Consider the following 21,688-nt stretch of genomic DNA (forward strand, 5'->3'; position numbering starts at 1 on the left):
ATGAAAGTACAACACTTTCACACCTTCAGCTCCATGCGACCACCCCTAGGGCAGCAAACACTCCTCCAACATTCAACTATACTCATCTGTGCTGATGGCACTGAAGGAGTGAAATAAGGTACTGCTGCAGGCAAAGCCACTTCACGGTCACACGCGTTGGGCTTTTCAGGACAGGAGAAAACGCCCTACCTACTCACTTTGTGGGAGGTGTGATGAATTGCTCAGGATCAGTGCTCCCAGTGACAAAGTACTCGGTGTGAGATGGAAATAAACAAGTCAAGGAGAAAGAGACAGCTTTATTTAAGGAAGGAAGTGAGGTCTGGAAGGAGGATGCCAGCAGTTGCCTGAGGAGTTGTGTTTCTGAGAAGGTGCAGTTCGATCCTTCTTGGCATGACGCTCTCAGAGAAAAGAGCTGCTGGGGCCAGCAGGTTTATGCCTAATGAAAGGGGTCCCTCCTTGGTCTTTGCCCAACCCAGCAGGGCTCTGACCAGCTCCACACCAGGTGCCTACTCTTCCCTGATGAAGAGACCTGCTGAGAACCAGCATGGAGATACTGGCAGAGGCTGCTGCCGTGGCTCTCCGGAGTTCACACAACACCTCTTTCCCTGGGGTGAGCCAGAACAAACCAGCAAAAAAGAAAAATGGTCTGTAAGGTACACCTAGTTCTCTCCCCCATCACACTCTTTGAGGCAGAGAGAACACAGCCCTGTAGGCTTTACTCTGGACACAGCCAAGGCTGCTGATGCCCAAGTCAGCTGGAAGCGTTATAGGGACTGGTCAGCATCGTCTGTTGGAGAGACCCATGAGTGCAATTGACCTGTTCCTCTTGCTGGAATAAGCCCAGACACCACACAGAGCAAATATAACCCTGCTGTGCCCAGTGACTGCCATCTGTAAACACAAGCCATGCCTGGCTTACAGCCAAAGCAGAGATCCAGATTCCAAAAAGAATCAGCCCTGGTGGATCAGTACCACGTTTCACTGGCTACATGGGAGCAGCTGCCTCCAACCAGCCGAAATGCCTCTGTCCCACAAGCCACAGGCACCCACTGTCACTGACAGATATTAACCATGCAACGACTAGTAACAGTTGCTCTGTTGGCACTGGACCGGGTTGTGTGGTTTCCTCTCTCACTGGCAAGGCAATGGCCAAGTGGGCTGCTTCATACGTGCTCAGTTCTTCCATCGGATTTGCTAAAAGAGAGGCAGAACAGGACATGACTAGCATCAGGCATGATACCTTTGGAGGCAAGTTAGTGGGCCCCACTCCCCGAGAAGTGCACATATGTCCATAAGGTGCTATTTCTATCAGTTTCACCCTTCATTCCTACAGTGAATGCAACCCCAAACATATCATTAGCTTCCCAGGAAGGAGAAAAGGACGTGGGACAGCCATGCCCTTACGGCACACCCAACGTATGCCTGTCTCTGATGAGAGTCTCCAGAAGGTTTCTCACCGTATTGTTGAGAATGCTGTCTATCTTTTCTTCTTCTGCCGAGCCTCGCTCCACTTTGCATCTATACGCTGCCAGCTGGATACGATCCTTTAGATCTCTGTACGTCTAGATAAAGAGCAAAACCAGAGCCCAGATGAGTGAAGCGGACACTTACATATTGGGATGGTGCCCTGCAGTAAATCTTCGATCGCCCCTCAAATTCCCACCGATGACTTTGGCTGCCTGTGCGAGTGGACTACGCAGATCTGACCTGGGCACAGCATAAACCCTAGGGGCTGCTCTCCTGGCTCAGCTGGCTTCCACTGACCATAGTGTTCCCCAGGCCCAGGGATAAAAAAAAAAAAAAAAAAAAAACAGACCAGGCATGTGGCAGGAAAGCAGCAGAGGGGCAGAGGGAAGCTAGGAAGGAAAAGCATGCTCTCATCCCTCCTCTTCACGCTCGCAGCAGGGACTCACATCAATGACAACATCATGGCACTTGTACTTGGTGGCGAGGTTTAACCGTGTCTCCACGTCCTCCACCAGGCGCACGTAATCCTGCAGCACCTGTGAGGGAAGGAAGGGTGCGTCAGCTCACTTCTTCAAGCACCTCCTGCCTCGCTCTCTCACGCCAACCACAAAATCTTTTTAAGATCATTGGTTATCACAGACTTCACCCATTCCACCCTAGGACAACAAGCGACCAGGACAAGTCTGCTCAGGACCCTCGAGACAGTAAAGCTTTGCTCACAAAGACCCTAGTCTTAAGCTACCTCACTCCTGTAGATCAGGTTAGCCACCACCAGATTGATCAAGTATGTAAGTTAATGTAGCAAACAAAGCTGACAATGTGGAGAGCACTCCCAGACTCCCTTAGGCCCACTGCCCCTCTTGCAGTCAGCTAGGACCCAGCTCTGATGCCCATTTACGCTTTCCGTTGATGTGGGGGTCACTAGCTGGCTCAGCTGAGTGCTGTGCCCCACTGGCAAGGCCAGCCAACCGTGAGGCAGCTCACTTGGGGAATCTGTCACACACCAAATCCCAGTGAAGAGCAGGCACACAGGCAGTAGCCCGTGCTAACAGCCCAAGAGGTATAAGCCAGCCTGAGAAATGGCTTGGTGACCCAAAGGGACATCTGACCCTGAGCACAGCAGTTCCTTGCTCACCTGCACAGGAGCATTATTCCTCTGCAAGATCTCCACCACCCGGTGGAAGCCAATGGGTGCCTTCTTCTTGGTATAGCCCAGCCAGTTCTGAAACCAGAGCAAAACCCAGTATTAAACTCTAAAGGCACTCCCTCCAGCCATTGCCAGAAGAGGCAGAAAAGCAAAGAACAGGGTTGCCACAGATTGAAGTTGGGAGCAAGAGACTTTTTGCCCCCAATGAAGGGGGGGAAAAAAAAATCCCTTCAGCTGCTGGCATCCTTCCCCATCTGCTACACAGGCACTTTTGGCAGAGCCCTTCATTCAGTGACTGGATTCAGGTTGGCAGTGAACCCTTTACAAACCAGGCATGAAGGCAGCTCCTTTCTCTGACACCAGTTGCTAGAGCTGAGCCAGGCCCAGCAGAACTCTTAAGCAGGGAAAGCTGCCCTGTGAGGAACTCACTGCAACTTACTGCAGCAGAGATGCTGGGCCCCACTGAAATAAAATCACGTCTGTCCAGTAACTCCAGAACAAGCCAGCTATCAGCACTGCCTATCAGCACGGGGAATCGAGCCCCCAGCAAATCTTTCCCCAGCTCACCTTGGTGGTGAAGAGGGCATCGACATCATTCCAAGCTCGCAGCTTGGCCCGCGCAGCCAGGGCAGTCAGCACATACTGCTTATCAGGAATCTGCAAGGCAGAGAGCTGCAGTCAGAGCAATAGCACAGCTTAGAGGGTCTGTGTGGGACGGAGAGGAATGTCAGCTGGTCCCGACCCTGGCAGGACCTCTGCCCACAGCCAGGCAAGGAGGTGAGGGGCTACGCGAGGCCGGGGCCAACACTTGCAGAAAGCATGAGATGGAGATTTGCAAGTTGTGCTGCAGCCAGGATGCACTGGCTCCTGCTCAGTGGGACAGTGAAAGCCTCCACTCAGCTCCCACTTGCATTCTGAGCCTCCAGAATGGCTCTGCTCAGGGAGAATGCAGCGCTGCCCTCCTTGCCTCAGTGCTAAGCCGCTCAAACTCTTCCTACTCAACCCCCTTGCTAAGTCAACTTGGCCGCCTATATTTTCAGCTGGTGCTGAAACACCTCACGACAGGAGTCACAGAGGATCCCATACCTTAAATGTTTTCTTCAGGTTGGATGGGCTGCTGAATGTCCCCTAGAGAGAGTACATAAGTCAGTGCAAATTCAGCATGGGAGGCCAAGGAAGTTTGGACACCTTCTGTTGTAAAGCACGTGCCTTACACAGGGTGAATCTCCCCTCCACAGAACTCTTCACTGCTTTTGCTCATGCCACTGCCATAGGAGGGAACAGCTGGCAGAGGAGAGAGCAACTCTCCCACCCCATTAGCTTTCTGGCTTGGTTCTCCCTACAGCCTCAAGCTGTGGCATCTCCAGCAATTCTGAGACCATTATAATACACCTCAGCCTCACAGAATTAAGGGCCAGTTCTGGCTCCTTGGGGGCAGCAGTACAAGATAGTGATCGCTTTTAGGTGATTCCCAACACACTGTCCCAGGCTGAATGTCCTGTCTCAGAGTACAGGAGAAAACTCAAAACTGGTCCCGGATGGTCAAGGGAAGCTGGGTTCCTCTAGGTCTGTCTAGGGGATGAAAGTACGATCTCCCTCTCTTCCTTCATTAACATGCCAAGCTTAAGCACGCCACATACTACGGGCTACAAGGATGAGATGTAACCCGTCACCTCCCACATCACCCTCACCTCAGCCTCTGTGTAGTGGTAGAAACAGGAGTAGAAGAGAGTGGTCACCAGTGGCATGTTGAGAATCGAGGCCTTGCGAGGATATTTCCGAAATATCTCTGACTGCCCAGCTGTTTCTAAGTGCCGATCATTGGCCTGAAGAAGCAGAACGAGAGATAGAGAGCGAGCGCATGAGTCAAGACAGCTGCCTGACCTAGCTGTGGTGCAGAGACCTGGAGAGAGTGTTGTGAAAGTGATACACAAGCACTGCCTCAACATGCCATGAAATCTCAGGTCTGCTATTTCACACATATGCCTGGGGCAGCAGCTTGGATGGCAGTTAAAAACTATAATGGTCAGAGCAGGCTGGGGACAGATAGGGACCTCACAGCCAGCCTGTCATCTCCTGACCAGCAGGGAGGATTTCGTACCTCAATGATTATCTGTCTCTCCAGCAGAGTATAATGGTCTTGGATGTGAGCTGTATCCTCAGCTGAAAATGGCAACCTGGCCAGACACAGAGGAAGACACTCTTAGCAGCTCTTAACACAGTATAACTGAGCGTGCTCCCCACGTACGGGGATGTGACAAGGAACACCTCCCTGTATCCCCAGCCTCAGAGGGGCTAGCAGGTACTCAATCTCCTGCCTCACCAACGCCCCACCCACTGCCCTTTCTGGCTTTCTCCTACACTGGCTCCAGAGAAAGAGAAAGTATTTGCAATACCTTAAAGGACAAGCTAAAGCAAACACTATCGATTCCTTGAGTGCCTAGGCACCCAAGCTTTCACCCTTCACAACCTGAACGTCCCGGAAGCATCTCTGCCCCTCACTAAGCAGCAAAAGATGCTGGACTAGCGATCGTCCCAAATTCTCTGATTTACATCACATCTCATAATACCCCACTTACCCAATACAAAACCAACATCCGGTCTTGAACTACAAAAGCTGTAGCACAGCACTGGGAAGGGGTCTCATATTCTTTATTACCACCTGCTGTTAAGCACCTACATCCCACTCGATCTCTTACATTTTTCCTTACCCGATGCAGCCTTTCAGAAACTCCCTCCGTTTTTCTACATCCTGGATGTTCAAATGCTCCCGATACTGGGACAGCTAGAGAGAGAGGGAAGAGAAGCACAGCCTGTTCTCATGGGTTTGGGAGGTATAGGACTCCAGAGAGCAGAACCAGGATGCAAAGCTCTCCCCTGGCTACCAGACACCCTGCTGCCAGCCTCTCCCTGCCCTTCCCGTGCTCTGTGCTCCCTCCTTACTGAGGAAGGGGAGCTTCAGCTCCTGGGAATACTCACTGCAACTTCCTCAGTCCTGTCCAGGAACCTGCAAAAGGGAAGGAGCATTAATTCTGAAGCAGGTACCTAGTAGCACACTCACCCCTGCCGCAGGGCTGGGCAAGAGCCTCACCTGAGCAGATCCAGAAGCAACTTCTGCTCACCCGTCTCTTTGAGAAAATGGATCAGATGACACAGGGCCACCTGCCGCACCTCCAGCTCCCGAAACAAGATCTCTACGGGAGAGAGGGATACATGCACATGGCTAAAGCAAGTCAGCACTAACGAGCCACATAGGGGGCTAAGCACAGTGCGTGGAGCTGCAAGCCACTATCGGGATTCAGCAACCCCATCCACCCTCAAAGCACAGCCCCAGAGCCCTAGAGACAGGAGAAGTGTCCTGTTCACCAGGCTGCCAGCTGAATTCACAGCAGCTTGCTATCCCTCCAGATTCATTCTCATTCACCCCAACGCTACTACCACCTACCAGTGCTTAAAGCTCCTCTCTGGGGCCTTCTTGGGCATCATCACTCCCCTCCCATTTTACACTCACCGCACTCCCAGACATTTCACGCTCAGTAAAGCAGCAATACGCCGGCTGCTTTCTCCTCTCAACTTGCATTCAGAGAGCGAAGCAGTCCCTTAGCCTTTAACAGAAATACACCATAGAAACCCGGACCCTGATCACGCTTACCTTTCCTTAGTGTCCGTTTCAGGAATATCAGGACCTGTGAGCACAGAGAGGCAGCCCTCAGCTGAACAGATCAATCTTCATCAGAATTAAAACAGACAGACAGCAAACTGGTCAAGGCCTGGGGAACCTTTTGTAAAGGCCCTTTAAAGGCACAGCTCTTACTAAAGTGAATTCTGCTGCCCACTGGACAGCGGGCAAGTACTGAGCCAGGGCCACAGCTACCTGGATTCTCTAGAGCTTAGATAAATGAGATAAAGTTTTACAAAGAAAGACCTTTTCTTGGGAGATTGAAGGGCTTAAAAGATCTGGATGAGGGATGCTCTGACACAGCCCCATTTACTGCATGATGCTCTGGAAGCCAGATAAGCTGGAGAGATCCCTCAAGTCTTCTGTGCTGCAATGAGCAGATTAAACCTTGGCCTTCAAGAACTTGCTGCAGAGATCTGTAAAGCTGAGGGATCAAGTTCTTTGTTATCACCTGACGTGAATTCTGTGGAACGGCAGGAAAGCCAGCAGGAACATGTAGCTTTCCAGCCTTTACCTTTGACACCCTTTGGTAACTTCTTGGTTTTAAGTAAAGAATGAGGGCATCTTGCAGCATTAAATGGCCAATTGACTGCGTTCACACAAGGGCCCTCGGTGGGGTCACTGAGGAAGTCCCAGCCCTATACGGATATGGCCCCAGCAGGACTCACAGCTGTAATGACATTGCCATCATGCCCTGCCACAGCTTCGTCCAAGAGCACCAGCTTGTCCTGCAGGGAGCGGAACCTCTCTAGAGAGCAGACCTGGAGACAGAGGAGGTAAAAGAAGGCATTCTGGGGATCAGATAAGTCCTCATGCTGAACCAAGCCCCAAGATGCTACCCGTTTTTCCCCCCTTAAGCCCTTCAGCAACATGAATAACAGTCCTCCTACACGCTGTAGGACTTCTCATGAGTTGAAACCACGCACTGCATGATCCCTGGGAATGTGTCCACGGGGGTTGCAGAATTAGCTCTCACTACTGCCTAGGCTAGGACAGCAAACACTGTGCATGCAGAGTTCCACTGAGCACCTTTGTAACAAGGCCAAACTGCCTCCACACCACAAACTAACAGCCCTGACAGGAGGAGGGAACTCTGTAGGACCCTTTCCATGGAAGAGAGCCGAAAGGTGGAGTTACAGGGAGTTACAGGACTTTTACTTCCTTCCTCTTACCCCATAATTCTGTTCTCTCTCAACCTTTGGTCCACCTGCCCCATTTGAGGAGACATATGCAAGAAAACCATATGGCAGTTGGTGAGGAGAGGTAGCTTCAATATCAACTCTAAAGGTCTATGGATATCTTGGTGGCTACCTCTGTGCAAAGCTCCTTCTGTGCTCGTTGCAAACTCTAGGGCAGCTGAGACTAAGTTTCTGGCTCCAGTGTAATCAAGATTGTTTGTCCTCCTCCCTCCATTTGCCATCAACTGAGAAAGAAAGTAAAGCCTCACAGTCTTGGATTTTTTCCACAGCCTCAGGGAATGGAAAGGGCAGAGAAGAACACGGGTGTATAGATACCTTCTGCCAGAGCCTAGCTGAGGGTGACAACTCAAGTAACAACCCAAGAAAACCCTGCAGGCCTCCCGCTGCTCTTGAACTAGGGTGAACTCAGTGCTGCCACCTGACAAAGCAACAGACAGGCACAGCACACTCCCTGCTAGGTGCTGCAAGCAACAGGGATCGCCTTCCTGCTCCTGGACACAGCCAGAAGCATGGGAAAGGTGTAAAGCAGTTTGGGAGAACCCACCCTCCTCTCCTGCAAGCAGATGGAAGAGGAAGGTCCTTACCTTGCCCCTCTGCATTCGCCTGACAGTATCTTTGGGGCTCCAGTCACTGCTGTAATCCTACCACAAAAAAACAAAGAGTTTTTGAGCCTCCAGAGGCCTGATTACTCCAGCAGGCTGCAAGCTGGCTTCCACTTGTGTTGGACCAGAGCGATGGCCCAGAGACAGTCTCGGCCGACAAGACAACCAAACCTAGCAACTCAAGGACACGCCTGCACACTGTCGTGCTGAACCCCAAGGGCACTCTGCACAGGAGAGGTTCAGGCCCGGGTATAGCTTCTAGCGCTGCAGGGGGATTATTAGGAGCATGTATCTTCACAGTCTTCAGGTAAGAACGCTGCTCAGAGTTCTACATGCGGTGGAGAACGTGGTGGAGAGGTTAAAGGAGAGTCTTTCTATTGCCTGGGTAAAGTCCATCACTATATCCTTTACAGGAAATGCATTTCAACAGGGTGCCCTCCTTGCAAATTAAAGCTCCGAGGTTGGTTTCAGAAGGACAAACAAAATACATGCAAACTTGACAAGCCGAGAACTGAGAGAAAAGGACTGAGTTTCTTACCACAACTCAGACGCACTTCTCCTGGTGAACCTTCCACAGCAGTGTGGAGAATGCAAGGCCAGCAGCCTTAGGTAAGTGCATGGGGACTCACACAGGACTAGTAAAATGTGACAACACCACTGAAGCCTATCCTCAGGTCATAAGCCACAGTGAGTGGAATTCTTCCCCCGAAGTGCACAGACACCAGGATCTGGAAGCACTGGATAATGGGTGGCCCAAGCCAGGCCGGAATTCAGACTCCAAGTAGGTATCTAAATCTATGCGAGGCCCTAGAAAAAGTGGTCATAATGCCTCAAAAGAGCCAGAGAAAGGGAGTATGTAAAGGCAGCTCTAAGGATACTGAACTTAAAATTCAATGAAGATATACCAAAATCCCAGAACTAAGGGAAAAAAGGGCCTTACCCCCTCCCTTCCCATTAGGGGACCATTGCATATGAATCTCTGAAGTCACTATATAGCTGCGTGTCAAACGTCCTGAGCACTGGGGCTCCCTCCAGCCCCAGGCCAGAAGCAGCTCCTCAGCCTGTCACTGTCAGAACACCATTTCAAAGCTGACACTGGCTTTCCTTTCTTAGTTCCACTTCACTTACTCCTGTCTGCTTTTATGGCGCTGTACAACCCCTCTCCTTTCTGCCTCACTGTCCCTGAAGGCACTAGAGTAAAGAGCGGGACACAACACGGAACACTTATTACTCCTGCTGCGCCTTCAGGAATTTGCTACCTGTCAGGTTATTTGATCAAAGAGTAATCACCATAAACGCACTGATTTGGTGAGGCTCAGATGACCATGGACAGGAGGAAGAATCCCAGTAACCTAATCAGTGCAAACTGAGCACACTGACTTGACTACTCCTATCTACCGTCAAACAAGTCAGATTAGAACCATTATCCCTTGTATGAAACCTGCCAATTTGAGTAAACCAAAGAAACTCTCCCCAAACACCATGCAACCCTAAAGAACTATAGGACTTAACATGGGATGCAGGTGAAAGAGAACCTTGGGATGTTTTAAGAGGACTGCGAGAACGCATGAGCCTTATGAGGAGATGCTCACGGAAAGGACAAAAGGTATGGAAAGGGAGGGATCAAAGTAAATCTGGGAGAACAAGCGTGGGAAAATAGAGGTTGGTGTGCTTGTCTGATTGAGCCCTGCACTTGATCACTGCAGCCTATCTTATGTTCTTATTAAATTCTATTTTTAACCATCTTCTGTGTAGGTGGCCTCTCTATTCCAAGCGCGTGCGTTTGTGTGAATGCTAGCGAACTTCAAGCTCACCTAGCCAGTGAGTAGGATAAGTGGTTCAAGTACCAGCGACTAGAGTGGGTCCACGAACAACAATAGCTTGAGCATCCTGGTGCTAGCAACTGAAGGAGACTGGGATCTGGGGCCAGCTGCTAGATATATTGGGTGTCTAAGACCAGCTACTGGAGACCCCCATATGGCGTGGGTACGCTGTGCCAGTGGATTTCAGTCCTGAACAGATAGAGAAGAGGCTCAGGATCAGGTCTGAGTGCTGTATGTTTGTGTGTCTACTGGTAAAGGCACTGCTTTCTCTCTGCGTAGCCAGCTGTGTTAGTAGTGCGCGTGTGTGTGCGTGAATGTGCCTACTGGGAACGGGCTCAGCCTTGTTACTGGCTGGACCTGGGGACATGCAACTGCAACCTCCCATCTACTAGGCTGGGACAGGAGAAAACCGCCAGATGCCGAAACCCATGGGATTTGGCAACATCTAAGACTGCCTACCTGGGAGAAGAACATTCCTGCCAACTGGAAATCCATCTTTGTGCTCTCCCTGACCAGGGTGTTCCTGTGATTCATGAACAAGGGATTTAGAAGGCTGTAGGTTCCTGTTTCATTTAAGGAATATAAATGATGCCAATGCATCTGATCCAGCATGAGAGGAGCTTACAGGTGAGGCATTATTAAGAGTTCCTTCCACAGAGACTGATGGGCAAGAAATTAAGAGAAGGAATAACTAATATCCCTCCTCGTGGAACCAAAGCTCCCTTCTCCTGGGCACAAGCAGAGAACGCCTAAATTACTGTGAGGCTGGTTCGACATTTTGCAACCGCCTGTCCTATTCCCTTCATTGCTCTCTGCTGTCTGAAATAGAGATTAATCACTTCCCACGAAACCTTTAGAGCGGGTAGTTCTCCTGGCAGTGCTCTGATCTCAATGTTACAAACACAGGCTGCTCACCTTGTATTCAGCTTTTGGCCTGCGCAGCTCTGGGGCGTAGTTTTTAACCCCTGGGTCAGAGAGGGCTGGGAGGGAAAGACAAAACTATGAGTAGCAGCACATCAACATCCTGATTCACACTTACTTCTGAAGCCACCATTTTCTTGGTTTCCCTGGTAGAAGACCCAAACTCAAGCATCAGATGGCAACACAAAGTTGCTCTAAACCCAACACTCTTCACTTACAATATGGGCCTCAAACCATCATGCCAACTCTTTTGCCTGTTTGCTGGGTGACTTTCAGCCAACCTATGATTCAGTTTCCCTTTCGGACACACAAGGAAGGTGACACTACCCTTTCTTCAGAAATGCTTTGGGTAAAAGCCTCTTATGCAAAACTATGCCCCTCCCAAAACGAGGCAAGGTGTCAAGACTTACCATCTGAAAGGGACTGGAAACTTGGAAGTCTGTTTCGCCCTGAAATGAAAACAAACTGCCATGAGAGGACTTCCTCTTCCCTGGCAACATCTCTTGCAGAGGGAACACAGCTCTGGACCACAAGCCAGTGAGCCACAGCTACTCCGGTGTAGAACAAGCCACTCCGTGCAGTGAATCATACTATGTTGTCACACCTCGGGCTCACCTGCTCGCAGTCTAAGGCTTTCAGATAGTCTTTGGCATCTCAAACCATATGGCACCCTGGCCCTATCTGCCCTCTTGTTGCCAAGGCCAGAAGAAGCTAGACAGCCTGCAGAACAGAGACTCATGGGTATAGCACTGCTTAGGCCACAGTAACACAGGGAAGCTCCATTCACCAGGGCTACGATTTTGACGCCCTTCATTATCACTACATTACCAAAACCGTGAGTGAAAAATACCCCAGAGAAAGAGAGACAAAGTAAAGGCTGGCTTGTTCTCTAGTTGTAAGACAAAGCTTGTTCTTGCAGGCTGTGCAATTCCCCACACAGCCAGCTGTGCTATCACTGCTGCTGCCAAGGGGTGTTTGCTGAACCAGCTACAGACATCAGCAGCAACCAGCTAAGCTCCAAGTAAAGCATAATCAGCCTGACTTCTCTACAGTACTGAGGACCAAATGCAGGCCACATGAGTCAAACCAGTCCCTTTGTGGCCTGCTCCTTTCCATCGTGCAAATGGGTACCTGTAAAGTGCTATGTTCTACCTCACTACTCCATGAAACTTGGCTTTTAAGAAGCTACAAACACCAAAGTACCCTCCAGAAGAGCCTGTCGTCTTCTGCAAAAGACAAGCACTGTCTCTGATTTCTGACCAGTGGTAGATACACCCCCACACTGAACAGAGATCAGACTTTCCCGTTCACTTAGCAGAAAATGATAAGATAATGTGATTTCCCCTTGAGACTCTTGAGAAAAAGCCCGTGTGTCCAAATTGTGTATGAGGAACCTCACCTTTGAATAGGCTGCTTAGGGAGTAGGAGGAGGCTTGTTTGGGAAAAGCAGTATAGGAGGAAGAACCTTTCTGCAGGCTGGAGTCTCGGCCCTCCAGGGAGCTAGCGCTGCTGGAGGCTGTCTCTTTGATTGACCAGGAGATACCTGACAAATAAAACGTACAGACAGAACCATTGTAGTGATTTAAAGCAGAGGAAAAGAAAATCAGTCTGTAAAGAAAGATCTTCAGGCAGGGCAGGAACGTATGCGTCCTGGTCAGTTCTACGCTAGCACATCCTGGTACGTTTTGACCGCCAGCACTAATCAGATGCAGCGCACAGGATCCCAACACCATGCAGTACTGCTTATTAAACAGCTGCCCATTCTCCTCCAGAAATGCTTGTATTTCATCAGTGTTGTACAGCTGGTTATGGCTTATACTAAAAAAACACACACTATTCAACATTCGTATGTTGTTGCATGAGGCAAACCATATTGCTTCTCCAAAGGTACAAGGCAAGACAGAGAATCCTTTGCTTATCTCAAATTAGAAAGGCATAAGAACATTCCTTCCCGGACACTGGAAAGCCAAGATAGCTTTGCTGCCCACAGAGACAAATCAACTATGAGAGTACACAAGCTGCTGGCAACAATGCATACGTCTCCCTCCTGCTTGGTCTAGTTTTCACTTCTTTTCATGCAGTGGCACAAACACACATTTTAGGATAGGGTGGTGTAACAAAAGAATAGCTGATGGGTAGAGACCCTGGGTGGGAAAAGAAAAGACCTGAACCATAGGGAGGAGTTTCAGCATAGTTCAGGAAGATCAGGCTCTTTTAAAGTCCTCTGGATGATCCAAATTTAAGCTTTCACTGTTTGAAAGGTGTTCAACGGCTAGCTAGTGCCTGAACTATTTTTATGGCAGCAACGGGTCACAAACCCCAAAGAGCAGCAGACAGCAGTTGCGTGAGGATCATGAGCCTGTCCCCACGCTCACTAGAAACGGATTTGTTTAATGCTTCCAATTCCCTTTCAAACTTCAGGCATAAAAGTCTGTCCTTAAACAAACCCCAACCTTGAAATACCGCCTTGTAGTGCTGCAGGGCAAAGCACAGGGAACTTTAAATGCTGTCATTTCAGGCAGCAGCATGAAGCAGATGCCACCCACAATCCTGCAGGTCAGCTGAATACGATGAATATCAAAACATAATCCCCAAAACATCTGTTCCGGGCTGAGCTATGTATTGGGAAAAACATAGCAATTTCCCTCCACTTGTCTGCACTCTTTCTATTTATTTAATCTGCTTCTGCCTGCTCTTTTCAACAGATCCACATAGGTAAAACAAGTGGCTCAACCAACTTGACCTGAAGCAGGACAGGATTAGATGGGATGTAGTACTCCTGACTGCAAATAAATGGTAATTTTAACCCTACTCCCTCCTAAAGATAGCTTAGAGCACTTCTGCACTTACTTCCCACAGGTTCCCCACTCCAGCTGACCTTCTCAAGGTCATCGTCATCATCGTCGACAATATCCCGAAGGCTATTCACTGCCCGTTTGGATTCCTTTAGCTATGGACAAAAAAAAACAGCTTGTAATAATGACCACTAATGTTGCGCGGAGATCTTGTTTCCCATTACCTTCTCAAACAACCTCCTCAGAATTTTGTACGCAGGTTCTCCAGCCTCTAAGCTACTGAAGGACAACCCTCCCTGGAGAAGGCCTTCTACGCTTGCGGATGTATAGCTGCCAAAGGCAGCCTCTCCTCTTCTCTCTATGTGGTGCACGGGCTGCAGGCACCCACACACGCACAAATCGCTCAAACTAGCAAGAGATGCTATTTGACATATGGGGGAAGGGATCGTCACAGCCTGTAACGAGATTTCAGACTGGCTACAAAGGGCTGAGGCAAGAGCTCTCGGCCCCCACGCAGCCAACAGCCCGACCAGCAAAGCACCCACCCTCCGCGGCCTGCCTCGAGGCAAAGCCAGTCCGAGGGCCGCCGCCGGGCGCCCAGGGGGCCCCGGGGGCAGCACCCCCGCCCCCCACCGGGTCTCGCACCGGCCCCCGCGGCGTGGCGGCCCTACCTGGGACAGCTCGTCATCCTCGTCGTCGAAGGTGAAGGCCCGGAACTTGGAGCTGTGCCAGTACTCCTCCTCGTCCGCCCTCGCCCTGCTCATCTGCAACGGCACCGCGCGGCACCGTCAGGCCGGGGACAGGAGGGCGCGCCCGCCGCCGCCGCCGCCGCCGCCGCCGCCGCTTCCCTTCCCTTCCCTTCCCGTCCCCGCCACCCTGCCCCCACCGCAGCACCACAGCGGCAGCGCCGGGGCCGGGGCCGGGGCCGGGGCCCACTCCCCTCCCCTCCCCCGCCCCGCCTCACCTCGCCTCTCCCGCGCGAGACACCAGCACCGGTAACGGCGCAGCGCGGCGGGAGCAAGGGCGGCCGCCGCCGCAAAGCACGCCGGGAGCTGTAGTGTCTTCGCCGCCCCCCGGCCCGGCCCGGACCCACCGTCCGCGCCCGCGGACTACGAGTACCGACATGCCCTGCGCGCGTCAAGGCCGCGCCTGCGGGAGCCGGACTACAAGTCCCAGCAGGCTGCGCGTGGCGCTGCGGTGCCTGGGTCCGTTGCTACGGTTGTTGCCGCTGCCGCCGCCGGCACCGGGCAGTTAGCCCTTGGGGCGGGGGGGGGAGGGCGCGGCGCGGCGGCCCGGCCGCAGGGGACCGCCGTCGCCGGCGGAGCGGGGAAGCGCTGGCTAGCGGCGGCGTGGATCCGAGAAGGGAGGGCCCGGCCGCGCGGGGCGGGGCGGGGGAAGGGCGCCGGAAGGGACCGTGCCGGTGGCGGAAGCCGGGAGGTGGCGCGGCGGCCGGCGGTTCTAGCAGTTTCCACGGGCGGTCGGTGCGGAGGCGGCGGGCAGGGCAGCGGCGATCCCGATGGCCAAGTGGGGAGAGGGAGACCCGCGCTGGATCGTCGAGCAGCGGGCGGACGCCACCAACGTCAACAACTGGCACTGGTGAGCGGCGGGGCCCGGCCCGCGTGGGCCCTCCCGGGCGGGGGGAGCCCGGGCCGGTGTCCGGCGAGAGGCCCTCCTCACACCCCCGCTCCCCGTGCGTGCGAGTCTGGGGGCCCGAGGGTGGGTGTGTGCCCCTCCTCCCCGCCGTGTGTGGTGGAGTGTTGCCGGGAGCGGCGGGGTGGGGTTGGGGGATGCCCAGGCAGTCCCTGCTGCGGCCTGTCATGGCCTGTCCCAGATGCTCACCGCCCGCCCCCCGCCACTGCTCTCTTCCCGCAGGACGGAGCGGGATGCCTCCAACTGGTCCACGGAACGGCTTAAAACTCTCCTCCTGCCTGTCAGGGTGGAGGGTGAGGAGGGGGCCTGCGAGGTGACAGAAGTGAGCAAATTGGATGGAGAAGCCTCAATTAATAACCGCAAAGGGAAACTAATCTTCTTCTATGAGTGGGCTATTAAGCTGGCATGGACCGGTGAGTGATGTTCTCTTCTCCTGTTTCACAGCCAGGTTCAAGTATAGGATTAAGGACACTTATTTCCTCTAAGAAATAATAATAAAGAAAAGTAATTTTTTTGTGATACGATACAAGGTTGCTCTTGGAACAAGTAGAGTAAGAAACATTGATCTGAACATCGTTGCTGTTGCAGGCACCTCAAAGACAGGAGTGAAGTATAAAGGGTATGTGGAGATTCCTAATCTCTCGGATGAAAATGACATTGATGAAGTTGAGGTAAACTAATGGCTAATATTACTGACTGCAGTGCTGTTTAATGAGTTCTTAGAGTGTTAATATTTCCATATTATCTTTCCAAAGTAATCGCAGAGGGCCTTTTTAGCATTAGGGACTGCTCAAACTCATGTTGTATCTTTATCAAAGAAATTCCTGTCTTGTAGATTTAGTGGATCTATAGCACGTGAATCGATTCAGCTAGCTGTGTACGTTATAATAGGCTGGCAGTAGATGAAATGAAAGACTATAAGATGGCACAGCGTCTTGTGAAAGCTCAGGTCTAAGCCTAACTGTGATGTTGAGTAATAAAAAGACTATGTAAGCGTGGCTTTGTTAACTGGTACTTGTACTTTTGGTTTAGATCCTTGTCAGCCTTGCTAAAGATGAGCCTGACACTAACTTGAAGACCCTGATGAAGCAAGAGGGTACGAAAAAAATAAGAGATGCAATGAAAACTTACATCAGCACTCTCAAAACAGGTAGGTAACTGAGAAGTGTTTTGGGACCTCCATGGGCTAGTGCTAAATAAAGGCTTGGAGAAAAGGGAGGCAGGAATAGCAGTTCCTCTCCTCATCTCAATAGGAAGGTGTCTAAGCGACAGCAGTCATCTTTCTGTCTCCTTTGAAAAAAGCTAGTGTTTTTTCAGGATGCAATTCTGTCCAGATTCTCTAGCACATCCACAAAACATTGTCTTCAGTGAGAATCAAATAATAAGCAATGGTTTCTGAAGCATGTTTTAAAACTGAGCATGTCCTTTACGCACTTGAAGGCCAGCAATAGAGGAAATGACGCCAGTAAAACGTGTATTTGCTACCACAGTAATACAGAGTATCAGTTACTGCGTGTGGCACAATCTGGCCTTTGGCTTGCTTGCTCTCTTGGAAGGTGGTGTTTTCTTTCTAGTTTTCTGGCTTACTAGTTTTTGTTGCTTTTCTCTTCCGTCATGCTAATAAGACGGGGTGCATCTAGTGCAGTTTCGGTTTGAGGGAAAACTGACAATTTGAAGTTGCTGTGCAAGTTTTGGTAGTGTTGAATGAACTGTCTTAGCATCTGGAACAATTGTTTTTTTAGAAGGTAAGTCTCCTTGGTTGCAGCAGTTTGAGTTCAATCAGTACGCTCTGGTTGAGTTCTGCTTTGCTCTCTAGCATGACTGGGAACACTAGAGATGCTTTTTATATCTACTTACTGGGTTTACACCAGACACATGAGACATTCAGGTTTTGCTCAGTACAAACTATCACTGTTCACTGCTTTTCCAGGATCAGATTTCCGTACCCCTGGGTGTCTTAAAGCATTTTAGTGTTAAAGTTGGGAGGTGCCGTCTCCCAGTGGAAAATGAGAATATTACTCAGAAAGAGCCATAAGATCTTGTGGGCTGCAATAAGTAGGAATAGATGGCAACTCAGTAGTGCACATTTTAATAAAATTCTGCTGTATGATGTCGTTTTGCCAGTTTGAACAGCTGAAGAGGAAGGGGAAGGACCAAAGTGTTTTATAATTGGCAAAGGCAGAACTGACAGAGCTGTAGAAAAAGCAAACATGATGACAAAAGAGGCTGAAGCTTCTGGTGGAGTTGCAAAAGCACTTGTGCTGCTGTATAGTGCACTGGTGAGAGCTAACCTGGAATTCCATGCAGAGCCCTGGCATCTGTTGTCAAAAAAGATAAACTGAAGATGGAGTTAGAAGCGACTTGTTTTCTGCGCTACAGTGATTTGAAAAACGGAGAGCCCATCAAAAAAGAAATGAATTTCTTTAGACCAGCAACGTAGAAGTATTTGAGATGTGCTTGCTCTTTATGTTGAAGAGTGAGAGAAAAGCAAATTGAGTATAAGGTTGATGTTGATTTGAGAGCAACATGTGTAAGATGGTGATAAGTCTGTCTGGGCTGGAAATAGGAAGGAAGTTCCTAACTTAGTGTACTCAGCTTTTGGTCATAGCTGTCAGTGGAGAGTATTGAGGGCAAAAGAAACAATTGCTTATAAAATGAGGCCTGATTCTTGGGGTTTTTTTTCCCCTCTTTTCTTTAAACTGGTTTAAAGATGTTGGTACTAGCGAGCAGGGGAGAAACCAGAAAGCCCTTTGTGATTATGTGTTTCAAAGATCAGTTAAAAGGTTTACTTGATCTTGTATTGATTTCCTGGGCACTTTCCTGTCTTTTCAGAATTCACCCAGGGCATGATTTTGCCCACAATGAATGGTGAGCATATGGAAACAACACCTCAGGTGGCACCTAAAGCAGAAGACCGCAAGGTAAACAAAACTATGCACATATGTTTTGGGGATCTCTGAAGAAACATAGAGCATATAAGATACTAGGGCTTACAACAGCAACTTGTTCTCTTTAGAAGATACATACACATATATATGTATATAAGATATATACTGGCAATCTGTGGTGCAGGCCTGACTGTTTCCATTCGCAGCATGTAATATTTTTTTAAGTTCAAGTAGAGTGTTAAATCTGCCTTATATGCTCAAATATGTATATCTTATTTTACCATAAGATCTCTATTTCTCTCTTAGATGTGCGTTTGCTTGTTGAGGTTTGGTCGGTAGGGGGGAAGTACGTGTGTGCTTCAATGCTGTTTGTTTTGTTAGACCGCTGCTAGCAGCAGTACAGCAACATCACAGTCCAAATCAATAGGAGTCAAGATTCCTACATGTAAGATCAGCTTAAAAGACACCTTCTTAACATCTCCTGAGGAGCTCTATCGAGTGTTTGTTACTCAGGAGGTAAGTCCAGGATTGTTCTGAGAATGGCTGTTCTTAGCACAGAGATGGCTGTTCCAAAGAAGCTTTGTAAGGTGTTCTGCAGGATACTCCTGATGCATAAGAGTGGAATGAGAAAGCTGGTCTGCAAAACAGTTGCTTAAAGCTCGTATGTGCACCTTTTCACACAGCTGAAAAGAGTGGATTAATGCCAGCCAGAAACCAGTTGCAGGCGCTTCTCAGCACCTGTCTGTAGGCGCACCCCTTTCTGCATGTGATCAGATCTCTTGGGATTTACAGTCCGGGGTGGGGAGGGGGGAGTGGATTTGTTCTTTTTAAGGTTAGGCAGGCTCAAAGCCAGAGAAATGCTCCTTAAGGAATAGATTCCTCCCTGCGCACTACTGCATGGTTAAAGATACAATACTACACTCTGTTCCTTATTGCAAACATGCTTTTAGTCTTTTCTGCCCCTGCTTAAAAAAGAGCTAAAATACAATGGTTTTGTAGAACCAGGTTTCATTCAGGGATCAACGGATCAAATCAGAAGTGTGATTTAGAGAGTAAATGCACAGAATAAATAATGAAAGCTAGGGTTTCTTTTTCCCTTGACAAGCAAAATCCTGCCCTAGTGGCTCTAACCTTGTTTTTCTGGCTGGGACAGGGTTTTTGTCTTTTCTTGATAAAGACCTTACACTATGGACTTTCCTACTCTTCCAGAAGTTGTGGAACTTTTGTAGTTGGGTGGGAAGCATTAAGCAACAAGTTTGCAAGCAGAAAATGTCAAGTAATACAGGTCTCCTCCTGAATTCTTTGCAGATGGTCCAAGCTTTCACCCACGCACAAGCAGCCTTGGAGGCTGATAAAGGAGGCAAGTTTCAGTTGCTGGATGGCAGCGTCACAGGAGAGTTTGTTGACCTAGTAAGTACTAGCCAGTGTAGCTGTATCTGGCTCAGGAGGGAGCATGTTAGTTTTGATGCACCTATTCCGTAACAATCTTTCAGTTCGCTAATCCTGAATCCCTCCCTGGTGCCAGATGGTTATATATAATCACCGCAGCCACTGAAGGTCTCCTTTTTGCTGGAAGATAATAGGAGTTAATGTACAAGAGGTTAGCTTCGTGAAAAAAAATCTGACTTCTAGTCGTGCGTCTGCCCTGTTATTGTGTGTGGGTCGTTGTTTGTTTGTTTTCTGCTTTTTAATTATTTTGTTTATTTGATTGCGGGGGTAAGGGGGACGGAGCTCAGAAGCAGTGACTGACCCTTTTCCACTTTAAGCCTCTTGCCACTTAAGTCTTCTCAACGGGGACACTACATCAGTGTTTGAGACTCTGTTGTGTCAGGAATTTGTCTTGGTGGCTTCCCTACAGCAGTATGTAATCTCTGAACATGATGTACAATATTCAGAACTTGCTCCCCTGTTCTGTAGGTTGTAGACGAGTCGGAATCTATGAGACTTCCCAACTTACTTTTTTTCTAAGCCCTTGACTTATGTGCCTCGGGTCTAGTCTGGCCTGGCTTCCTGGTAAAGGGGTGGAAAGAACGGGCAGCTTTAAGATACTATTTTTTGTTTGTCAAGTGATTGTAAGACTTCAGATCAAACACAATTTTAGTTCTTTTCTATTAAAGATGGCAGAGTTTGCAAGAAATACTAGTCCTCAGTCATTTCTCTCTTTCCTAGGTCCCTGAGAAGCAACTTATTATGAAGTGGAGATTTAAATCTTGGCCAGCTGGTAAGTAGTCCAAAAGTTGACTATGATATCGCAGCCCTTGCCTGTGTTCAAAGAATTACAGTCCCGTTTACTGCACTGCCCTCCAGCTAGTGATGGGGAGGGAGTGGGAAGGCACATGCAGCGTTCCGGGAACGGCACCAATCTTTTCCTAGCTTCATATCCCAAATGACTGGGTCGGATCCATGAGCCGCTGCTTAGGGCAGCAGTCAGGGATTAGGAGCAATGAAGTAGTGGCTTGCTCCACTGCAACTGCTTTGAGATGTATATACGAGAAGGGAGCCCTCTCCTCCCTCTGCTTCTAACAAAGACCTGCCACTGTCATAAATAGATCCTTCTGGAGAGGATCCTGGAGAGTGTGTTTTTGGTTTGGTTTTTTGTTGTTGTTGTTTTGGCGTTTTTTGGTGCTATGTGGGAAGAGGAGCAGAGCAGCTCCTTGGGGCAGCTGGTACTATACTGCACACTGCTGACAGATTTGCTTTGGTTCCTCTAGGGCACTTTGCAACAATTACCTTGAACTTCACTGACAAAGGTGGTGAGACAGAAGTGTGTTTGGAAGGCAAGGGCGTTCCTGCCAGTGAGGAGGAAAGAACAAAGCAAGGCTGGCAGCGCTACTACTTTGAGGGCATTAAACAGACATTTGGTTATGGCGCCCGCTTGTTTTAACATTGGTTGCTGGGAAGGCTCTGCTCGGAGACTCTGCCGCACGGACTGATACATTTCTCACTTGTCCCTTTCTAATCTTGGTCCTCTGCTGGGAAGAGTGGGATGACAGATAAGGCCATTGAGCAGCGCCACTTTCAGTCCCTCACTGCTTTGTGCATGTCTCGTGCTGCAGGGGATTCTCTTACGTGTACATACTTCTATTCCTAAATAAACCTAACTTAAAAAAAACACCATGAAGTCTGTGTCTTCAGATGAGCTTGAGTTCAAAGGATTGGTGGCTAGACTAAGGGAGGGATATGGCTGGAAAAACATTGATCAATGAAGAGTGATGATCCCAATGTGATTTACTTCTCACCTCTGGGTGAGTAGAGAGCATGAGCTTGATGCAGTTTTTAGTCTGAGCAGCTGCTCAATTTCTCTCTGCTTTTGATCTGCCGCTAGTAAGTGTTTTAAACCCTTTCTGTTTCTGAAGGAATCTAAGGCCTTGTTGAAGCTATTTCTCTTCTCTTGCACATCCCCCTCTTCAACACCATCCTTTTTGCACTTAGCGTACTAGCCTGCTGCATAAGAATGCATATAATTTAGTCGCCCAGTGTCCAAGGAGATAAGCAAACCACCGCTAGGAAAACTCTC

The 21,688-nt window shown here is 49.5% G+C and overlaps 2 protein-coding genes across 4 annotated transcripts; one reads left to right on the forward strand and one right to left on the reverse strand.

The window, feature by feature from the left end:
* Positions 1 to 276: 276 nt before the first annotated feature.
* VIPAS39 (VPS33B interacting protein, apical-basolateral polarity regulator, spe-39 homolog) lies at positions 277 to 15,030 on the reverse strand. 3 transcript variants are annotated; one of them, XM_068946666.1, is made up of 20 exons: positions 14,598 to 15,030; positions 14,305 to 14,397; positions 13,689 to 13,788; positions 12,238 to 12,381; positions 11,249 to 11,287; positions 10,833 to 10,897; positions 8,077 to 8,133; positions 6,962 to 7,054; positions 6,267 to 6,300; positions 5,706 to 5,808; positions 5,594 to 5,621; positions 5,326 to 5,399; positions 4,716 to 4,791; positions 4,306 to 4,440; positions 3,701 to 3,742; positions 3,182 to 3,271; positions 2,603 to 2,689; positions 1,914 to 2,003; positions 1,458 to 1,562; positions 277 to 1,194 (listed from the first exon to the last, which is right to left on the reverse strand). In XM_068946666.1, the coding sequence occupies exons 2-20, from the start codon at positions 14,395 to 14,397 to the stop codon at positions 1,174 to 1,176; spliced, it is 1,476 nt and encodes a 491-aa protein (XP_068802767.1). In that variant the 5' UTR covers positions 14,598 to 15,030; the 3' UTR covers positions 277 to 1,173. The 3 variants fall into 3 exon arrangements, with proteins under 3 accessions (XP_068802767.1, XP_068802768.1, XP_068802770.1); XM_068946667.1 differs by lacking the exon at positions 14,598 to 15,030 and adding an exon at positions 14,520 to 14,570; XM_068946669.1 differs by lacking the exon at positions 3,701 to 3,742 and having other exon boundaries at positions 14,598 to 14,757.
* Positions 15,021 to 21,290, forward strand: AHSA1 (activator of HSP90 ATPase activity 1). The gene is made up of 9 exons (XM_068946670.1): positions 15,021 to 15,229; positions 15,506 to 15,696; positions 15,872 to 15,954; positions 16,316 to 16,433; positions 18,116 to 18,204; positions 18,553 to 18,687; positions 19,480 to 19,581; positions 20,341 to 20,392; positions 20,883 to 21,290. Exons 1-9 carry the CDS (start codon positions 15,150 to 15,152, stop codon positions 21,053 to 21,055), a joined length of 1,023 nt encoding a protein of 340 aa, XP_068802771.1. The 5' UTR covers positions 15,021 to 15,149; the 3' UTR covers positions 21,056 to 21,290.
* Positions 21,291 to 21,688: the final 398 nt, after the last annotated feature.

The sequence above is a fragment of the Struthio camelus genome, chromosome 5 (assembly GCF_040807025.1).
Source record: "Struthio camelus isolate bStrCam1 chromosome 5, bStrCam1.hap1, whole genome shotgun sequence".
In the NCBI taxonomy this organism is placed as follows: domain Eukaryota; kingdom Metazoa; phylum Chordata; class Aves; order Struthioniformes; family Struthionidae; genus Struthio; species Struthio camelus.

Bases quoted from the DNA above. Each gene is read 5' to 3' on its own strand.
- VIPAS39 (XM_068946666.1), bottom strand. From the start codon at position 14,397: ATGAGCAGGGCGAGGGCGGACGAGGAGGAGTACTGGCACAGCTCCAAG. The intron at 4,792-5,325 runs GTAAGGAAAAAT...GTGTCTGGCCAG, and splicing joins TTTCTGAAAGGCTGCATCGG to GTTGCCATTTTCAGCTGAGG. The intron at 2,004-2,602 runs GTGAGCAAGGAA...CTTCCCTCACAG, and splicing joins GGAATAATGCTCCTGTGCAG to GTGCTGCAGGATTACGTGCG.
- AHSA1 (XM_068946670.1), top strand. From the start codon at position 15,150: ATGGCCAAGTGGGGAGAGGGAGACCCGCGCTGGATCGTCGAGCAGCGG. The intron at 15,955-16,315 runs GTAAACTAATGG...CTTTTGGTTTAG, and splicing joins ATGACATTGATGAAGTTGAG to ATCCTTGTCAGCCTTGCTAA. The intron at 18,205-18,552 runs GTAAACAAAACT...TTGTTTTGTTAG, and splicing joins CTAAAGCAGAAGACCGCAAG to ACCGCTGCTAGCAGCAGTAC.